Source organism: Rattus norvegicus, chromosome 1 (assembly GCF_036323735.1).
Source record: "Rattus norvegicus strain BN/NHsdMcwi chromosome 1, GRCr8, whole genome shotgun sequence".
NCBI lineage: Eukaryota > Metazoa > Chordata > Mammalia > Rodentia > Muridae > Rattus > Rattus norvegicus.
Genome location: NC_086019.1, coordinates 131,175,910 through 131,196,611, shown reverse-complemented (window position 1 = coordinate 131,196,611; position 20,702 = coordinate 131,175,910). Strand labels below are relative to the sequence as shown.

General features: G+C 47.2%; 1 protein-coding gene across 5 annotated transcripts in view; it reads right to left on the bottom strand.

The window, feature by feature from the left end:
- Igf1r (insulin-like growth factor 1 receptor) overlaps positions 1-20,702 on the bottom strand; it is a 288,878-nt gene that overhangs the window by 52,053 nt on the left and 216,123 nt on the right. For all 5 annotated transcript variants that reach the window (XM_039102225.2, XM_039102217.2, XM_008759500.3 and 2 more), the window contains exons 3-7: positions 18,815-19,127; positions 14,437-14,588; positions 11,811-11,955; positions 2,417-2,631; positions 449-575 (exon numbers count right to left, since the gene is read on the bottom strand). In XM_039102225.2, coding sequence (XP_038958153.1) covers positions 449-575; positions 2,417-2,631; positions 11,811-11,955; positions 14,437-14,588; positions 18,815-19,127 — 952 coding nt within the window. The remainder of the gene's footprint in view (positions 1-448; positions 576-2,416; positions 2,632-11,810; positions 11,956-14,436; positions 14,589-18,814; positions 19,128-20,702) is intronic.

Genomic DNA, 20,702 nt, shown 5'->3' with positions numbered 1-20,702 from the left:
GCTCATGACCCAGAGCAAAGTCTTGGCAAGACCACATATGCATAAAGTGACTGGAAGACAATGGGTCAGTTCAGGGTAACCTCGGTGAGAACAGTATATCCCATGGGGCATTTTGGGGACAGAGGCTAAAACAATATTTTAACCAAGTCCACATATGGCTTATGATAGTTTGGATGGATCCAGTTCTCTTAAAATTCATCCTTTTTCCCCTTGAGGTGAACCTACTCAAATACCATCTAAACAATGGAAAGGCTGAAGTGTAAACTCTCCTGACTAGCTGTCTCAGGTTGGGACAGTTTAACGTGACAAGAGGACACGTGAGGATGAGGTGGTCACCTGGCCTGATTCTTCACAGGAACCCCAAAGATTCTCTACTCAGCCAAGGCATACAACCACCTGGCCATCCCCACCCTCTAGCTTGATGTCTGAGTGACAGGCCCAAACTCACGCCTCCTTGTAGTAGACTGTGAAACTGATGAGATCCCGGTAGTCCGGCGGCCGGTACCGGTGCCACGTTATGATGATGCGGTTCTTCCAGGTGGTGGTGGAGGTGAAACGGAGAACATCACTTTCACCTGGGGGCAGAGAGGTGCATCCGTGAGTGACAGAGACCCACCTGTCTGTGCACTAACACTTCTATCTTTCCCGAGGCTGGCTGTCCGTACTAAGCTCTGTCTGGATTTTGTAGGTAGCATTCTGATTTTTCCACCAGGAGTCCAAACATTTCACAGGGGATAGAACCTACAGGTTCATCTTTCACTCCAGGTCAGTTTGTCCCACTGGTCACCTGCCCAGGGGATGGGGCGTGAACCTGTAACTGTCTCTCACCCCGTGAGAAGGGCCTCTTTACGAACAAGGTGGCCTTGCCTTTCAGATCATTCATAGGATGCTGGAGGGTAAAGGGGACCTGGTTAAATGACTGCAAACCTGTAGGCTGTACTGAGAGAACAGCGAGTCCTGTAGGTATAGGCATCTGCTGGCTTCTGTGCAGCGACCACAGAGTATGCCTTACACAAGGCATGTGTAAGACCGCGAGTAAGCCACAAAACAGAGCTTCTCTTAGCTAGAACGGGGTGCCAAGCTAGAAGGATACAGGACCTCCTTGGAGTCTTCTAGCAGGAATGAGACTGGGTGGGCACTGACCTGGGCAGGCCGTGTGCTCTCTGGCACGTACACCCTGGCTGTGAGGTATGGTGAGGTGTGGGGACTGTCCTGATTTTAGCACTGCATTCTAGCTGGTAAGGTGGGAGAAATGACTGTCAATATCCCATCAAGTTGTGTTCAACCCCAAAACTGCCCGAACTGCTCTCACCAATGAGCTGAAGGCAAGAGACAGAGAACACCAAAACCCTGAGAAGTCAGCAAAATGTGCTTAACAGAGACCCCCAGAGCATGGCAGGTCCTGCTCAAGTGTCACCCAGAGAGAGAACCCTGACTGTGCTTCCAAAGGAAAATAAATGGCTGGTGCATTCATGACCTGGCAGGTCCCTAGCTGCCTCTAAGGGAGAAAAACTTCGAAATGTTTCAATTGCAGGCTTTTGCTATGGTCTTAATGGGGAACAGGCCAGGGGACTCTGCAGGAAGGTGAGGGTGCTGGTGAGGGTGCACATTCACACCTCTGCCTAACTACTCTTCTCAAAATGCCTCCTGGATCATGAGGGTATCAGATAAATCTGGATACTCAGAAGACAAGGCTAGCCCTCCCTCCGTATATATGCGTACATCTGACTAGATGTTGGTCACATGACTCCTTATTTTCCCCACTAGTGCCATAAAGACGGAGGGCCATATAGAGCTTTAGCATTTGTTTGCTTCCTTAAAACAGGGTCTTTTGATGTAGCCCAAACTGGCTTCAAACTCGCAATCCTCCTGCCTCAGCCTGTTAAGTGCTGAGATTATAGGAGTGTACCTGGCTCCATACAAGGCTAGAGAAAGACATTCCACGTCTGGGGCCACATTTGGAGAGGGCTGTGCTAACAGGTTGAACTCTCGTCTATGAGATATTAGGGTGAAAACTGTATTACCTAGATGGTATTATTACATTGTCTAAAATGTGAAAAGCATTCTGGATTCAAGGACTTGGGCTCACTTTGTTCTGGGGATGCAGGACAGAGCTGGCTTGTTCATGGGGCTGGAACAGACTAGCTCTTTAATAAATATTGTCTGCTCATATTGACAAGATATTTCACTGTGCACGCTCTAAGAACCTGCTTGAATGTTTAATATACTCAAACAGATCCTCTGGAAAAATGTATCAATACGGATATATCAGGCACCCACCCACAAACTGTGCAGACACACGCAGAGGCCAGGTACCAGCTGCAGTGCTTTGACAGTCCAAAGTGAAAGAGAGCCCGCCCATGAATGGCTGCCATCTTGACTGTGGCAGCCACAGTGATTTAACGCTGTCACTCACAGGAAGCTCGCTCTCCGTTGTTCCTGGTGTTTATGTCTCCTTTGCTCTGCCGTCCCTTTGTTCCTGTCACCTCCTCCATCCGGTAAATTTCAGAGACACACAGCTTGGGATTGAAAGCGAAGTACATTTTCCCTGACCTGACGGTCAGGTTCCGGTGGTTCCAGTCCCACAGCTGCTGCAAGTTCTGGTTGTCCAGGACATAGAAGGAGTAGTTCCTGGAAGCATAGATATCCACATTAGCAACCCACCGAGCCCACGGCTCCCTCCAGCGACACAGAGCAAGTGTGGCTCCGAACCAATAAGGGGTTTGCTTACTGGGGCTATGCAAAAGCAGGCAGTTACTGTGACCACTGTCCGGAAAGATGAGCCAAGGACAATGTTTGGAAATCGACAGGACACTAATTAATTTTATGACCTCTATTACCAGCACACAAAGCTTCTCCCACCAAAGGATGTTCCTTGATTCATCCCCTGGAAATGCCTTCGGCTATTTTTCTCAGAGCCAGGTATGTACAATGTGCTTGAAATCAGCTTACAGGAGAACAGACATGCTCCGCTACTCAACCGGAACAGCTTACATACTAGCAGCAAAGACTGCCATTATCCCCCAGGATAAATCCGACCCATGCCCAATCAGCAGTGCATGATGGGATGGGAGACAGCCTGGCTGCTGCCTCTTGTACATCTGCCTCTCACTGCAAGAAGCCTTCATTTCAGTCCCTGAAAATATGGGAGAGGAGAAACGCCAGTGTTTCCCTGGGATCTCCCATAGGGGCAGCAAGAGGCAGTGTCTAACATGGTGGCTTTCCACAGTTCGTAGGTACAACTTGTTTTCAGTGTCTCCTACCGCTAGAGCTTCTGGTACAGAGGTCCAGAGTGGGCCAGGAATCTCGGTTTCTAACAGGTAATGCTGGTTACACCACTCCTGGGCCTACCCATAGTGTATCAGTCTGGGCTTGGCACTGTTTCCAAGGCTCAACTCCCACTAGAGGGAAGACGTGGGCACGACCAAAGGGAAGACAGCTATCTTTGGCTACCCTAGTATCAGGGAGAACCTATCTTGGGGCAGGGAGAGAGCAAGGACTTTACTTGGGTGTCTGCAGAAGGATCCTGCAGCAGACTCATCCCTGTCCCTGACCACCGAGACCTGCAGGCAGTTCATCTGTAGACAGTCTGAGTCTTTAGTTAAGCAAACGGTCTGTTCCTCCTGGACCATGAGCCCCTTCTCCTTTTCCCTGTTTCTTTGCCATCCTTAGTTCCCCCTACTCTTCCCAGAGGTTTTTAAACAAAGCAGTTTCTAAATTCACCCACAGACCAGACAAATGCATCCTGCCGTAAAGGCTGTGTCCACCTATGTACGGTCTGCTGTGAGTCCTCATGCAGATCAGAGCCACCATCTAGCGGGGTGTGCCTTCAACACGACCTTCACATACTGCAAGATGAATTATAGCTACAGGGCTGCCAAGAAGCTCTTGACACTTCCTTGAGGGAACTCATCAGGGAGCTCAGAGATGACCTAGGACAGGTAAAGCCACGGATTCAACACAGCACAAGACACAGTTTCCTCAGCACTATTAAGGGCAGCGTTGATGCACCTCACTCCTAATGACAGGAGTGTATCAGGTGAAGTCTGAGTTCTCATTGGTTTGAAGAGTCCTTATGGGAGGCAGTGAGATGGCTCATGGGGGCAAGGCTACACAGCAGAAGTCTGGTGATCTGGACCCCATGAAGGAAGAAAAAACAGTTACTCTGTAAGGCTCTCCTCTGACGTCTGGACATACATCCTTCTTACAGGTATCAAAGTCAATAGCAAAATAAAATTATACTCAAAGCGTCCTCACATCTAGGAGGTGGTGCTCAAGTGTAATCTACACAGGTAAACGGAAGTTCCAATCCTCCTCAGGCTCTTCAACACATGCTTCAGCACAGGGTCTGCACACGGATGGGCTTGGTGAGCCAGCAAGCCTTTGGTGAGAAGGAATGTTCCCTCACCATGCCTGTGTCTTGGAATAGGAAGCTAAGACCCTGATTAGAGGAATCTAGATTGTAACACACAGACTGTCAGTCAGAACTGCCACTATGGGATCCACGAATGTTAACTCTTTTTGTTGTTGTGTTAAGGGAATAATTTATTTATTTTATGTATATGAATATACTGTAGCTGTCTTCAGGCACACCAGAAGAGGACATCATACTCCATTACAGATGGTTGTGAGCCACCATGAGGTTGCTGGGAATTGAACTCAGGACCTCTGGAAGAGCAGTCAGTGCTCTTAACCGCTGAGCCGTCTCTCCAGCCCCCAATGTTAACTCATACTGATGGTGGATAGGACAGCCAGACAACTGAAGAACAGGTGTAATGGTGGAGGGACCCGGTCTCATGTGTCTTTCCTAACCATGGGACATTTTTAAACTACTGCCTCACAGGTCTGGCTGCTCCCAAGTCTTGAGAGCCCCAGGGGACAAAAATCTCCTGTTATTGAAGACACCTCCAGGCCGGATACAAGGGCCAATTAATCAGGTCAAACTTCCATCTCAATCCAGGCCAAGGCCTCCTAGTGAACTAATTTCAAGAGCAGGAAACAGAAAACACCTTCCTTCTGAACCAAACCTTCTTCTCCCCAGGGAGGAAGCGTGAATTAGAAACTAGGAATCTGACAAATGAATGGCAGGCACATAGAAACCCAGGGTATTTGACTAATCACTTTGAAAAGCAAGATTATCTTTTCACAGTAAACACAAACTTTTCTGTCTTTAAACAATGCTGACAAGGCTGGGAGGCAGAATACCAATATCAATAAAACCCAGGCACTGAGGAGCCTTGCAGAAGGTAAAGAAAAATAAAAATCTTCACCAAAATAATAATCAACGTGCCGGGGAGGTGCCTGTCAACGTGGTGCTGGCTTCCCAGCCCTTGTTGAGGCTTGCTTCCCAGACATTCTTCTACAATCAGGTGAGAATTAAGAGACGATTCCTGGTGGAGATTTGTCTGCAGACCTTCAAACCACTAACGTGCTTGAACTGTCATTGTTTTCCTAAGGAAATGACTAGTTAAGGAAACCACTCAGGAAATACGACTTCATAAATCGTTTCTAAGTTCACTGCCTTTTACCTTCTTAGAATATTAAAAAAAAAAAAAACCAAAAAACCCAAAAACCTGAACCGTTCATTTTTTTTTCTTTTGGCTCCTACAGGCCGTATGATACCCCAGTGTTTTATTCAGTGTGATAACTTGGCTCTTAGCTCTCTCCTTTCCTTCCCTCCTTCCTTCCTTTCTGGTTTTTTTTTTCCTCTCTTTTTTTTGAGACAGGGTTTCTCTGTGTAGCACTGGCTGTCCTGGAACTTACTCAGGCATCCATCTGCCTCTGCCTCCCAAGTGCTAGGATTCTGTGCCTCTACTTGGCTGGGTTTCACCTGCCAATGTGTAGACCCACTAGGATGGCTGGCTAACAATTTGGGGGCACTGTCCCATTATAAGCACACAGCCCACACTTAGCTGTGATCTGTGGTGACCGACTGTAAGCCAGCACCGCCGGCTCCCTTTTGAGTGCCACAGAGCTAAGAGTAACACCCGAAGACCACAAGGCACCGAGCGTAGAACCTTCCACATTAGGAACTGAAAACCAGGCCCAAGTGCCCTCTCCACTGCTCGTGAAGGGCCGCCCGAGTGGTTTACTTGACTTCTTTAGGGCTGGGTTTATCAGCCACCCATGGAGGTTGTCTTTTCCGTCTCTTTGGGCCCTGAGGCCAATTGGAAGAATCGGCTGAGCTAAATATAAAAGGATGTGGTGAGCTTTGAATCGCCTCACAAAGGCATAGGATGACCTGGTGCTACTCTCTGAACTGTCAAAGTCCCCCAGAACAAAGTCACAGAGAATAGGTAAGTCCTGCACCTCGACACAGGCAGAGCTGAGCTTGAGGCCTCCAGCCTGCACAGGACCCCTCTTTCAAGCCCTTACTGACATACTGGGAGACAACCTGGAAACACACAACCAGTCATTCCTATTCAATTCTGCAAGGAGACACTACTACTACTGCCTGCTGACAGCTGTCTCTAGAGGGCATCAGAAGCCAGCAAACCGAAGCTGTCACCAGCACAGCCATTTACACTACTACTCAGCCCATCTGGAGAATAATGGTTCACTTCAAGCCCATGGCCCCATTCTACATAGGCTCAGCGAGCATGGAAATAGACACCCAGGCAAAACTAAACCAAGCACCACATAGATCCACAGAAAAGGCTGCTTGTTCCTGAGTGCTTTTTAAAACCAGCTCTGCTGAGGTATGATTTACCTTCTAAAATTGTACCCACTATAAATATACAGCTCCATGGGCTTCCATAAATTTATACAGATGGCCGATCATCTTCCCATCACCCAGATTCAGAACATTTAGATCAGGCTGAACCCCCTGCCCTCCATTCTTTTCCCACCCTGAGGAATCTCCCCTGTCTGTTCACCCATGATGCTACAGGTACCATGATCCAGTCCTTTGGGTGTTAGCTAGTATCTCGCTGTGTGTTTTGTGCTTATACCAATGAACCCTTAGATTAGACTCAATGCACTATTTTGAGGAAGCACTTACTATGAAAAATGTTGCCATGAGCACTCATACGTGATACTGGCATGCATATGCTTTTCTAGCTCTAGGAACAGCCTAGAATTGCCAGGCAACATAATTAATTGTACATAATTTAAAAGTCCCAAGTAAGTGCTAAAGCGTGGTTACGTTAGGGTCTAGTCCCGGAGCTGCAGGAGACATTACAAAACACGGAGAAGGCAAAGGGTAGAGAAGCCTAAACATACCGAGAATTCCGACTCTTATACTGGCCACCTTCCTGTAGTTTTTTTCTTCTGTTCAAGACAATAATCCTTGGTAGCACTGAAGAACTTGAGCTTTTAATTTGTTTGACGGCTCCCAAACCAAGGTTGCCCAAAGCAGAGCATTTTTCAGATAATGGAAATATTTTCTCTCTTATTCAAAAAGAAACGACCTCCATACCCCCACAAAACACTTGACTGTCCTTCTTCGTACTCCCCTGTCCCACTATCCCCATGTTAGAGGGTGGCAGACACCATGCACTCTAGGTTTCGTGTTCGATCCCTGCACCACACCACTACTTCTGAGAAAACTTTTGCTCTCCTTTCTGGGTCTGTACCTGAGTATACAGCTGTGGGTTTCTGGCCACAGGAGAGGAAGCCAGAGGATGACACTGGACTCTCCTGTTACTCTCCACCCCACTGTCCTGAACCAGGCCTTCTTCTCATGGAACCTGAAGCTCCTTATGGCTTAGGTCAGGCAGGTCAGGTGACTAGCAGGTTCTTGGGATCAGTCTGCCTCAGCTCACCACCTGGAGTTGCCTGCAGGCGCAGCCATGCTCAGCAGCCACTGAGGGTTCAAACACGAGGCCTCATGACTGCTGAACAAGGGCGCTTAGCAACTGAGTCATCTCTGCAACTCCGATGACCTTATCTGAGGTTGAGATTCTATAGATGTGTCTGTCACATGACGGAGAGAGTGATGGTTGTGACTAGAGGGTCCTGCTGCTAACCAAGCACCGTCCTGCGCCGTCTGCCCTGATGTCTGTTCTGGTGGGATTCTGTTTCACCCGACACCAGCCTGGAAATCAGCTTACAGAAATGGCTGGTGGTAAGCACGCATGACACGGGAAAGCAGGCCCAGGAAGAGAACACAGGAACTACACGCTAGGCAAAGCGCTTGTGTTCCCATGGGGGCTGCTCAGAAGGTTGAGGTGGACCACAGTGCTTTCTTGGATAGCTAAGGCTCCTCTTCCCACCAAAACAAAAGGCTTCAGAATTCTCCTGAGCCACCTGGAAGCATTTATGTTGTTCTCAGTAGCTATATTAAAGATTCAAGGAATAGATCCCTTCAACAATGAGTTGAGGCAAGATTGCTTAAAAAAAAAAAAAAAACCCAAAAACCAAAAAACCAGAAGTGGCATACACCTTAGAAGCATCACAGGGATGACGAAGTCATTTCCAATCCTTGCCATGTGCCAAAAGAACACAGAAATACTCAGAAAGTTGCTCACGCTTGCACTGGCAACTCCCCCACGCCAAGTTTACTGTCTGATTTGGGGTGAGGAGTACAGCAAAACTTCCCTTCCCCCGTTACTGTGAAGTATCACATCATCTGGGAAACACTGGGAGGAAGTAAACTGACAGCACCCTGAAATTAAATGTCAGATAACTCTGCTAATGCACCTCTCCTCAAAAGCCCCAGTGTGCCCCAAGGTGTACCTAAACAATAACCTCCACATCTGCGTGCAACAGTACCTCCTGTTCTACTAGCACTGCCTACCTCCCCAAGAGCTATACATGGGACAGGCCCAGATGCTGTTATGTGTTCTCTCCTCTTCTGCGCCTGCACTTTCTAGTCCCCAAACCCTTCAAGGCCAGCTCTACTCAGAAGAAGCCTGTGTGGCCTTCTCCACCAGAGTCTTCCTTTTGGTACCCAGGGCACCTCATTCCTTTCCCCTGGGGTACTTTGAAAGCTACGCTCTGTACTACCTACATTCATCTGCTTATCACAGACCTTTCTCTGCTTTACTGAACCAATGAGGAAGAAGAGAACCAGCTGAGCCTAATGCTTTTCAAGAGACAAAGGTGAGTCGTTGCTATGGGTGACCCCCTCAAACAGCTTTGGATTTCATCACCGGTGAAGCAAGGCAGACCAGAGATCTCAAATATCCTACCCAGAGACAGCCTCAAAGCAAGTAGCAAAATTATAGTTATGAAGTAGCAATGAAAATACGGTTGGGGTGGTCATTACACGAAGAACTGTATTAAAGGGCATGGGAAGGTTGAGAACCGCTGCTTTCCACAGCAGTCTCCAGGCCTCACCTGCCCCACCCACTTCTCGAATGCTAACAGCAGGGCGGGGCCTAAGCTTTCCAGGGAAGCTTCCAGAATACCAGCATCCTTGAAAAGACTTGGCTGGTACTTCATATCTAAGTTTCAAATAATGAAAAAAGAGGCTATAAATATTCTTGGAAATAAAATCCAGTCTTCCATTTTCAGCAACGTCAAAAGTGTATGATACTTTTAGTTAAGCCCCAACGATAAGATAATCATACCATGTAATAATCCTAATAAAAATAATCAAAGCCTCCTTCTGACTTTCTATGCCTATCTCACTCGCTCAGTGAGAGAAAAGGGGGTGGGGCGGGAAGAAGCTTATCCTTAAGTAACTAACAAATCTGACAGCTACTAATCTGCCAAAGAAAAAGTGCTTCCCGATGTCAGGGATCCCAGAGCTCAGATCTACTGGGGGGAACGAGATGAAACGAGATGGAGTTGCAGTTCACTTTAAGTTTTAATACAAGCAACAATGAATCAAGGGTGCCCAATGGCCTCATGTAGTTCTGGAAGCACCAGAATGACTGTGATACTCTGGGCAGGGTCCTGGCACATGCCTTGGATTTGCAAGGATGTTATTCTGAAGCTTCTCTGATCCCAGTGGGAAGATGGGGTGAGAACCTCTGCTTCTGGCTCTATCAGGAGCATTAGGACAGAGCTGACGTGAGAAAAACTGGAGGTTGTACAGAAACCTCATCCAGACACACTAGCAAGGACAAAGCCTTCCTTGGATATTCCCACCATCATCTTTCTAAGGGAACTGATTGCCTAATTGATACATTTATAAAATGTCAGAGCATTAACTCAGAGCTACACCAGAACCAAAGTAAATGTATAAAGGGGACAGCAAAGGCACAGGCGGGCCGAGGTCTGGACAGAAGCCGTGCATACATGCGGTAAGCACCAGCTCTACCCTCTGCTGAGAAACCCACAGTTGCTTTGAAACGCAGCTTGTAAAGCATTTCTGTGCAGAAGGCCCAACCCCTATCAACACTCCAAATCCTGCAAGCTAAGTCAGTAGCAGCACACAAGTAACCTGCACTAAGTAACCAGCACACAAGCTCTGCAAAGTTGAGATACTTTGTAGCAAAATGAACCGTCCGCACTTTGCAAGTCTTCATGCTCTGTTTGAAAAGAAGTTGGCTAGGATGTCAGGTGATCCGGTGCTCCCCGTAGAAACACAAGGACCGAGGTCCATGCCCAGAACCCATGCAACACGGCCCTGAAATCTTAGGCTTGGAAGGTGGACACAGTGACATCTCTGAGGCTTGTCAGCCATTTAGTCTACAAACTGGTGAGCTCCAGGTTCAGTGAGAGACAGTCTCAAAAAAATAAGATGGAGAAGAAAAGACACCCTGTGTCTCCTTGAACCTCCGTTGGAGGTGTGCACAAATGTACACATGCACACGCACGCACGCACACACACACACACACACACACACACGCACACACACCACACCCAGAGCACAGTAGGCTGAGGCAGGTTAAGAGTCAGACAGATCACAATTTCCCTGGGAGTTAAGTACTGCAGACAGACTGGTGTCAGTCCTGCAGGCAAAGTTCCCTGAGAATACCTTTGACTGCTAACTCAGCGGCCTAGCTTAGACTCACGTGGTGGTGGTTTGGATGAGAAACGTCACCCGTGGGATCACATATCTGAACACAGGGCCCCAGGTGTTGGTGCTACTTGGGGAGACTGTGGACCCTTTGGGAGGTGCAGCCTTGTGGGAGGAAGCACACCAGGAGTGGGCTTGGGGAGTTCATGGCCTCGCCTCATTTCCAGTCTGCCTGTTCTGTCTCGTGTTTGCAGTTTGAGACATGAGCTCTAACCTTTCGTCTCTCCTGCTTACTGCCACGCCTCTCCCACTGTTATGGCTACTCCCCATTATAAGCTCCTCTATCCTTGAGTCATTTTGGTCAAGGTGTCTTACCACAGCGACAGAAAGTAACTACTGCAGTATGTAAACCCCTGATGACTGTACCTAAGAATGAAGACACCCATTTTCCAGATTGGCAGTGTCCTGAGAGTGGCCAAATCACAACTCCACACAGCACTTACAGCAGGAAGGTAGGTGACCACCCAGGCAGCAGGAGCAAGCCTGGGGTTCCGCCTTTATTCTGTTTAACAAGGAAGGGCTCTTATTTGGGTATGTTACCCTAGCAAGTTTGAGACGCACACTACTCGGGGCTGTGAGCTGCCTCAGTCAGAAAGAGTAAGGGTAGCTGCTGCCAGGCATGAAGAACTGAGTTGGAGCCCCAGGATCCACATGACGGAAGGAGAGACTGACTCCCACAAGTTGTCTTCTGACATACACACACACACACACACACACACACACACACACACACACACAGACATACACCACACACACACACACACCACACACATACATACACACACACACACCACACACCACACACACACACACACACACACACACACACACACACACAATTTAACTGTAGAGAGACACAGCACGCTGCAATTCTGTGACAGGAGAATACGGAGCGCTTACCCTTCTAGCTGCTCCTCTCCTAAGATGAGACGAAGGTTCTTCAGGAAGGACAAGGAGACCAAGGCATGGGAATGGCGGATCTTCACGTAGCCAGTCACCACCTCGATGAGCCCCATGAAGTTCTCCAATTCCGAGGCAATGTTATCTAGAGAAAAAAGGAGTCTGTGTCACCGAGTCACTCTGGTCAGGTGGCACACTGTACTCAGATTCATACACACTGGTGTGAAGACAAATGGGAGGCAGGTCTTGTTTGGGGGAGCGAAGCGAGGAGGCTGGCGTAGGACCAACCGTCCCTGTCAAACACACAACAGTCTCCTCTTTCCACAAGCCACACTGGGACAAGGCCTCTGAGGCGGGAAAGCAGACTTCTAGGAGGCTGGCTGCTGGAGTTTGCCAAGCTGATTAACAGAACGTGAAATCAGAAATGCCAGGCTGCTAATTAGCCCCAGCTGACAAACGGAGGGAACGTCTTTTAAATATGTTCTGTGACAGGTGGTCCTGGCTCCACAGTGCCATGGTAGGACCGAGCAAACCTGTCCCAGCCTCAGTAAGAACAGCCTTTGCTGAACCTGTAGCTCCATATTTAGACTCCATCTAGGGCTGGCGGGAAATACTCCAGTATTACAGCGATGATGGTTGCACCTTTTCCCACCATTGAGACGGGGCTGATGCCAAACTCCGGATCTTCCTGCTTCCCCTCCCTGGATTCCTCGCCTGCAAGGAGTTTGTGGTGTTGTTGTTTTAAATCATTTCTGCATCTCTAAATCTTCTACTCTGCTCACAATTACTTCTGTAGCCAGAAAGTCGGCAGGAAGAGTTGCTAATGGGTAACATTAACCCAGAATTTTCTTTTATTCTGCGTACTCAGCTTTCACGTAGCAAATAAGAAACAAAAACTTCAGCTCATGACAAAATTCCAAGACAATAATAAATTAGGCGAGGTCCCTTGAATGAGATTTCACTCTACCTGATTTTTGAAGGTTGATTTAGTGAAAGATTCTCCTTTGGTCTGATACAAAGAAGAGGAGGACAAAGCCTTAGACTAAGCCCAAGCCTCGAAGCATCCTTTTCACCTGATGTATAAACATAGACAGCGCTCCTCGCATGTAATGGCCACAGGAAATTCAATCTGGGAAGAAGAGTGGCCGCGGCTAATTCTGTGCTTTGTTCCCCAAGAACTGAACCTAGGCCCCCTGTGTGCAAGGCGAGGGCCCTGGCTATCCTGAACTCACTATGTAGTGCAGGCTAGGCCCGAATTCAGAGATCTGCCTGCCTCTGCCTTAAGTGGTGGGCCTAAAGGTGTGCGGTCACCACGCCTGACAAGTAATACTTCTTCTTCATGGGCCAAATTTCCCAACCACGTTTATCTCCTACGACAGGAAGATATAAAACAGCAAGGTTTATGAATTCAAAAAGGTGTGCCCTGGGGATGAGTAAATTCAAAGAAAATTAATAAATCTGGTATGAACAAAAGTACAGCTCGGTTAGTATCACAAGAGTCAACGCTTTTGTGTGGGGAACAGGGTCCTCTCCATGGTAGAAAGATGGGGAATAAGTAAAAAAAACTAGGGACCTATAAAACAAACAGACAAATGCAAACCTTCAGGCCTACAAAGAAACCACTACCCCAAAAACAACAACCCTCTCCAAAACAACAACAACCCCCCCCAAAAAATCCCCCAAACCAAAAACACCTTGTTTCTATTACCTCTACACCCTAAGAATATAATTCACTTATGTAACAAATACTTAGGGAAAAGTAATCCACTAGATAGATAGATAGATAGATAGATAGATAGATAGATAGACAGACAGACAGATGTTTTTTTCTCTGAAGTAAAGAAAAACTTTCTTTCCCTAAAGATTTACAAATAAAGGTTAAAAGAATAGTCTTCTGCCTACAGCATTTTACCCCATGAAACCGTAGTAATAGCTCAACTTAGAGGTCCCAGTGGCAGGAACTGAAGGCCACATATCTAGGGGACTTTCTGTCAGTCAAAGACTAGAGGGGAGAAGGTTGCAGGGCTCTGCCACCATTGATGGAAGATGCTGTTCATGAATGCAATTCTAAAGGAATGTACCAGGAGCCCTGTTTACACCAAGTGAAAGGGAGCCTGCAGGCTCAGACCACAGCTTGAGGTGTGGACGGCACATCTTTCTGGCTCTCGGAAGTAAACCAGGAGCTCACTCTAAGACTTCCTAAAAAAAAAAAAAATCAATTTAGTAAATCCTTCCTTTGCTTAGTCTCCTCAACTCTCGGCTTACAGAAGGGTAGACTCTGCGGCAGCTAGCAGGAGCTGGCTCACAGGTCTGAGCCATCAGGTTTGTGTGTGTGTCAGAACAGGCTTTTCCTGCGTAAGGTGTAGCTTAACGGAAGATGAGGGCTGATCCTCTTTTACAGGAAAATATTCTGGGCTAACGGCTCAAACACGGACAGCCTGTTAATCTGGACTTAATGATTCAGAGAAACTCACAGGAGAGACGTCACGCAAGAGGCTTAGTTATATCCCATGCTGTTTTTCTAAGCCTGTATTCTGGTTGTGACTAAAGGGAGGTAGCCAGGCGAGAGCGTTGATGCAAGTAAACCAAGAGTTCCAGCCACTGGTCTGGTGGGGTGGATACTCACTGCCTCGCCGGATGTTAATAAGCAGATTGCCCTTCAAAATGGTGCACCCTTGGAGCATCTGGGCAGACGTCACAGAATCGATGGTTTTCGTTTTCTTTTCTTCATCGCCGCAGACCTTGGGGCAGGGGCCTTCACAGGGGATACAGTACATGCTGGGGAAGATAAAAGAGTGCACCAAGAGTTTATTTCCTTGCATTAAAAAAAAAAACACAAACAAATCAAACAGAAAGGGGGCTTTTTGTTTGTTATTACAGCAGCATTCCAGGAAAGAACCATGCCGAAACATCCAAATGGTCGCGCAGTATCTCCTACCCAGGGCAAGCCATCTAAGTTACAACCACACAGAGGGAACACATACTGTGGGGGAGGAAAGCATGTGGCTCGTTTCTAGACAAAATATGTTATCCATGCAAGAAGCATGTGGGTATCATGGGCTTGTGACTGGGGAGCCAACTGGTCTACTTGGGAGACACAGACTCCTAGGCACTCTGGGACTCTGGAAAAGCGAAGCTGCTCTCTGATGAGACCCTTGCCTGCACGCCAGAGAAGGCTGGGAAAGCTGGCTGTGGTGGGGAAGGGACAGCAGCGTCTTTGACACTAACAGAAGTCTAATTCCAAAGACCAGGGAAGGATTCCAACAGGCACCTGGTGCAGTGCAGGTCCATTATTTTCTTGCTAAAGCACAAGTGACTTTATATCTTGAAAGTGCTTTGCAGAAACTTGTAAATTGATCCAAATGTTGTTTCGCTGCACATACGATAAAAGCCAGGAACTTCCTCAGCTCTGTAATGAGGTCCTGGTCCAAATGCTACCCTTAGTGCCACACAGATGCAGAAGCCAGAAGCCCGAAGCACTGGCATGCTCCCTGCTAACTGACCATTATTTAGGAAATGGCAGAGAAAATGCTAAGCCTGGGGATAAACCTTCTGAGATCTTAGCTGTATACAGAATCAGGGCCGAAAGCTGGGCTGGCTTTTCTGAGTGAGAAAAATGACCCCTTCTTCTGCGGTGCTATATTCAAATTATTGTTCTTAAATGAGCCCATGAAACCTCAGGAAGAGAAAGAAGATCAGGGTAAAATTTTAGCTGCTTTTATTAAAGTTCTCCATCCTCTCTCAAATACTATCTACAGTTTTGTTTTGTTTAAAACTTTAATAGTTGTTACCTTCGTATTTCCTATTACAGGAGGGGACTGAGGTGTTCACAGGGTCCCATGGGAACTGGATCTAACTAGCCAGAGTGGGGACATTTGGCTTTCTATAATGCCACATTCGCTTGTGGTGTTGGAATAAGAATGGCCCCCATAGAGCCATGCATTTGAATACTCAGTCCCTAACTGACGGAACAGTTTGGGAAGGATTAGGAGGTGTGCCACTGGGGTAGGCTTTAAGGCTTCAAAAGACTGGTGCCGAGCTCGAGTCTACCATCTTGGATTCTACCCTTGGAACCCTGAGTCAAATTAAACATATGGTTTTCTAAGTAGCTAAGGTCACGGCATTTTATCAGAGCAATAGGAGAGAAACAGACAGTTCTCATTTCTAGCCTGGAGAGGGGTTTCCTTCTGAATTTTCTTTGTGGTGCGTTTGTGTTTCTAGTTTAACCACACACACTACATAAAACCAGCTCTCTATAAACAACAACAACAACAACAACAACAACAACAATAACATACTTTGAAGTAACTACAGCTTCATAAACAGAGTTGCAAAGACAGTCCAGATCATCGCGTACACTTCCCCCAAGGCTCCCAACTCCTGCTGTATCCAACATAAGGACAACACAGCGACCTGGCACATGTGTGGGGTTCTGTGCATTTCTCCATCTGAGATTTGCAAATTCCCCCACTGCAATCGAGATCCAGGACAAAGTCCTCCTGTATGGTACGCATTTGTAGCTGCTCTCTTCCTGTCTCGAACCTCGCTATCCCTAACTCCTGGTAACTGCTAAGGTGCCTTCCATGGCCACTTTGGGAATGTTACGTAAATGCAGTCACATAGCGTGTATGGCTTCTGAGGTTTGTGTATTTCCCAGAGCACAGCATTCTTGAAATTAAGCCTTTCTTCTCCTCGTCCGGTAATATTCCGTGGGTGTGCCTACTTTATTACATATTTTACAGGGCATCACAGTCGTTCTCACTTCCTGGTATTACGAACAAAGGGACTACAGACAAGTTCATGAAGTAAATGTTCAGGGTCACCATGACGATGCTTGTGCCTAACCCATTTTTAAATCCAAATAGAAAAACTGGAACTTCCTCCTCCTTTGTTAAAATGTCTAGGAATCGTTTAAGCAGTTAAAAACATTTCTTCTTCTTTTTTTTTTTTTTTCCCCCGGAGCTGGGGACCGAACCCAGGGCCTTGCAGTTGCTAGGCAAGCGCTCTACCACTGAGCCAAATCCCCAACCCAGTTAAAAACATTTCAATAAGGATGTGTTCTGATTACATATTTATAGTTTAAGTTTCCTAGAATTCACTCTTGTATAAACAGTATTTAAAAAATACTTTCAAGTAAGTGCTAAACAGCCTTCAAAGGCTGAGAGAGGGCCGGCTATTATTTCTTGATAGTGCTTTACTTTAAAACAAAAAAAAGACTGTGATAAAGGGCAGGGAGCAGTGGCTCAGTGCTTTAAGACCACACTGCAGGGAAGGAGACCCAACTCCTATGAATACGTAGCATCCTCATTGTGTGTTCCGGGACAGCCAAATGCCTTGAGTAGGGAGAGGAAAGAAAACTTGCAGGTCAAATATGACATAGTGAGTTCAATGCTCTTACCAGCTCTCCAAGGCTCCCAGCTGCAGAAGGAAGGTGTTGTCTGGATTATGGCTGAGCATCTACCTACTGCCAGATACTGGTCTTTGGCTCAAGATGTGGACTAGTACAGCCATTTTACATCCCAAGACTGTGTGATTATTTAGATACGGAGGGCCTTCAAAGGCCCACCTTGTAATAGCTTAGTCAACTGCTTAGTAAGATAGGGTCTACTGGGAGGTCTGCCTGACCTTCGTACATGCCAAAAGCAATGGAACCAAGAGCTAAAACCAATCTCCTCCTCCTTCTCTTCCTCTTCTTCATAAACTGTCTACCTCAAGTAGTTTGTTACAGTAACAAACAGCTGACTAACAGAGGCTGCCAACACATGAGTAAAACACGGCTGCCTTATTTTTAGTAGACTGTATTATACAATTCTGAATCATTGTGGTCCCTGGCTTAACCATTTACAAATATTTAATCTTTCCCTTTTTGCTGTGATAATGGTACAGAAATGAGACAGGGAGGAATTTACGTTTCATCTTAGCATTGTAAAAGAACATTTAATCTTTGGTTTGATCCAGCGATCAGCTTACAGTGGAGGTATCTTCAAATACTACAGCGGAAAAGGAAATCTTCTTACTGAATATGTGTTGAACATCTTTTATAGAAAGTGACTATGGCAAAACTATGCACTTTGTATTTACAGAACTGTTAGCAATGCTGGGGATTAGACCTAGGGCCTTCTGTGTGCCAGAGATGGGATCTAGCACTTCACCTCCTATAAGCTGGGGTCTGGATCCAGGGCCTCCCTAAGCTGGAGACTGGTTCAAAAGCTAAAGGAGAGCAGCATTTGGAGCCTCCTAGTTGCATTCTGAGATGTTGAGAGACGTGTACGTGTGTATAGCACAGGAGGCAGAGGATGAATTACAACCTAACCTTCCACCAAAGCCCTCCGCTCTGCTCAGGAAAGGAAACAGCAACCCCAGACTTCTGACTGTCCTTTGTATCCAGAGTTATAAAATCCTGTCTTCAGGAATATCACCCATGACAAGTTTGTGGAAGCACTGCCCGTTCAGTCAGAAACAGCTCCGCTTCCACGGTGAAGCCTCAGAGACTAGGAAGGAAAATCAGTGGCCACAAAGATGGCAGAAGGCACCAGAGAAACGGAGCCTAGAGAAAGCGGGTTCTGGAAGAAAACATGGCTGGCTTGAACTGAGAAGTAGGAGACCCACTCCCCAGCCTCGGGAGTGCTGGTGAGGATTATCTTCGCTCCCTCTTGGACTGCCAAAGCTTTCACTGGCCTAGAGTAGCAAGCTGAGAGGGAGTATCTGCAGTTACAGTCTCTGCCTCTCATGCTTCGGTTCTGCAGGCGTACCAGAGCAAGGCTACGGCAAGCTAATTTTTACTCTTTAGTGCTAGCAAGGCGCTCTCAAAGGAAAAGAAAAAAAAAAAAAAAAGGCAAGCCAACATATAAGAAAGGAAACAGATGCACCACTCCAAGATTCTCATTAAAACAAGCTCAGCTATCACCCTCCAACAGATCCATCCCTATGAACCCCTGGGTGGTCCTACCCTTAGGGGATATGCAGCAGAGAACTTTGCTGAGTTCCGGACAAGCGCCACTGACCTCTGGGTGCTGTTGCGGATGAAGCCTGATGGACACTCCTGCATGCACTCGCCATCGTGGATGACGAAGCCATCTGAGTCACTGCTCTCGGCGTTGGGGATGTTGGCGCAGAAATCCCGGTCCACACAGCGCCAGCCCTCGAACCTGTAGGTGCCAGGCGGGCAGGCAGGCACGCACACGCCTTTGTAGTAGTAGTGTCGGCAGGCCACGCAGGTTGTGTTGTCGTCCGGTGTGTGGCAGCTGCCTAGGCACTCCGGGTGGCAGCACTCATTGTTCTCGGTGCAGGCTCGCTTCCCACACACACTTGGGCACACTGTGGGGACAGAGGGAGAGGGTGGTAAAGACGAGGGACTACACGGCCTGCCCTGGGTCATCTCTCTGAGATCTGCACAGATCTCACCATCTGTGAATTCTACCTGGGTAAAGACACAACACACCCCAAGTCCATTCTCTCCTGGTTTGCTATGGGATGAGCCAGCAACATCTAATACCCATGACCTCTTCAATCATCTGTAAAATGGGGTGGTTACACCCATTAAAAGGGAGCCCTCGGGACAGGTGAACAGAGAGAAACACAGACAATAAGGGCCACTAGGACTATAAAAGGCCCTATGTTCTTCAGCCTAGTTTTGTACGAGAATTCCATTCTAAGACCCTGGTGGATGCCTGAACCACACACAGAACCACACACAGAACACTGGCCCCTCCCCCATACACACATAGCAGCGATGAAGAGAGGAGGCGTATCAAGTATGGCGGCTTGAAGGAGAAATGTCCTACACAGGTTCATGGATGTGCACAACTGGCCTGCGTTGGTGATGGTCTGTTTGGGGAGGTTACAGAACTTTTAGCAGGGAGCATCCTGCTGGGGGAAGTACTTTGCTGGTAGCCTTTGAGGTTTTACAGCCTGGCCTCATTTCTCTATTTCCTGTGTGTGGGTGAAGTGTTATCACTTTGTGTTTCCTGCCTGACAAGCCTGAAGCCAGGGCTTCCCCACCACGATGGACTCTGTCCCCTCTGGGACTGTACGCCAAGATAAACCTCTGTCTCTGGCTACACTTTCTGTCACGGTATTTTACCACAGCAATAGGAAAGTATTGACTACAACGTGAGACCGGTCGAGACCTCTGGGTTACAGCAAGCTCTAACCACACCCTTCACAAAGCACTGCATGACTATGGCCTCTCTCTCCTCCAACTCCAGAAAAAGAAATCAAGGCTGTGGAGGGGCTACTCTCTGCCGTGGGCACGGAAGTAAGTATGGGCTCTAAGGAGGAAAAGGCTATAATCGAGGTACCACAGTGCTTACAAAAGGTCTTTGGTAATGCCTGTGTCGGCTTGTACCATCTTAAAGCCTTACCTCTCTTCGCAACACAACCTTCAGATCACAAGCAAGTTGTCGGATCAGATGGTACAGGATGGCAGGACACAGGGTTCCCGCACCGCACCCAGAGACCACCTACGTGGGCCTTGTTAAGTTAAAGGCTGGGTCCAGTAATCACAGATCTAAAAGTCACACCCCCAAAACAGGTACTCTGCTATGAACATCTATACATATGTCACAATGAACACATACTATGGCCTATGATACTTACATGTGAACAATGTATAAATAAAAAGAAAAAGAAAGGAAGGAAGGAAGGAAGGAAGGAAGGGAGGGAGAAAGAAAGAAAGAAAGAAAGAAAGAAAGAAAGAAAGAAAAGAAAAGAAACATTAGCATTACATGTACCTGATTTTTTTTGGGAGGGGTTGTTTGGAAATACTACAAAACTATATAAATATGTATATTTTAACTGTGATGTACCAATGAGTCAAGATTCCATGTTCCTATTATAAAAAACCGACACTAAAACCAAAACCAAACCAAGCAAACCCCAGTAACCACAGAT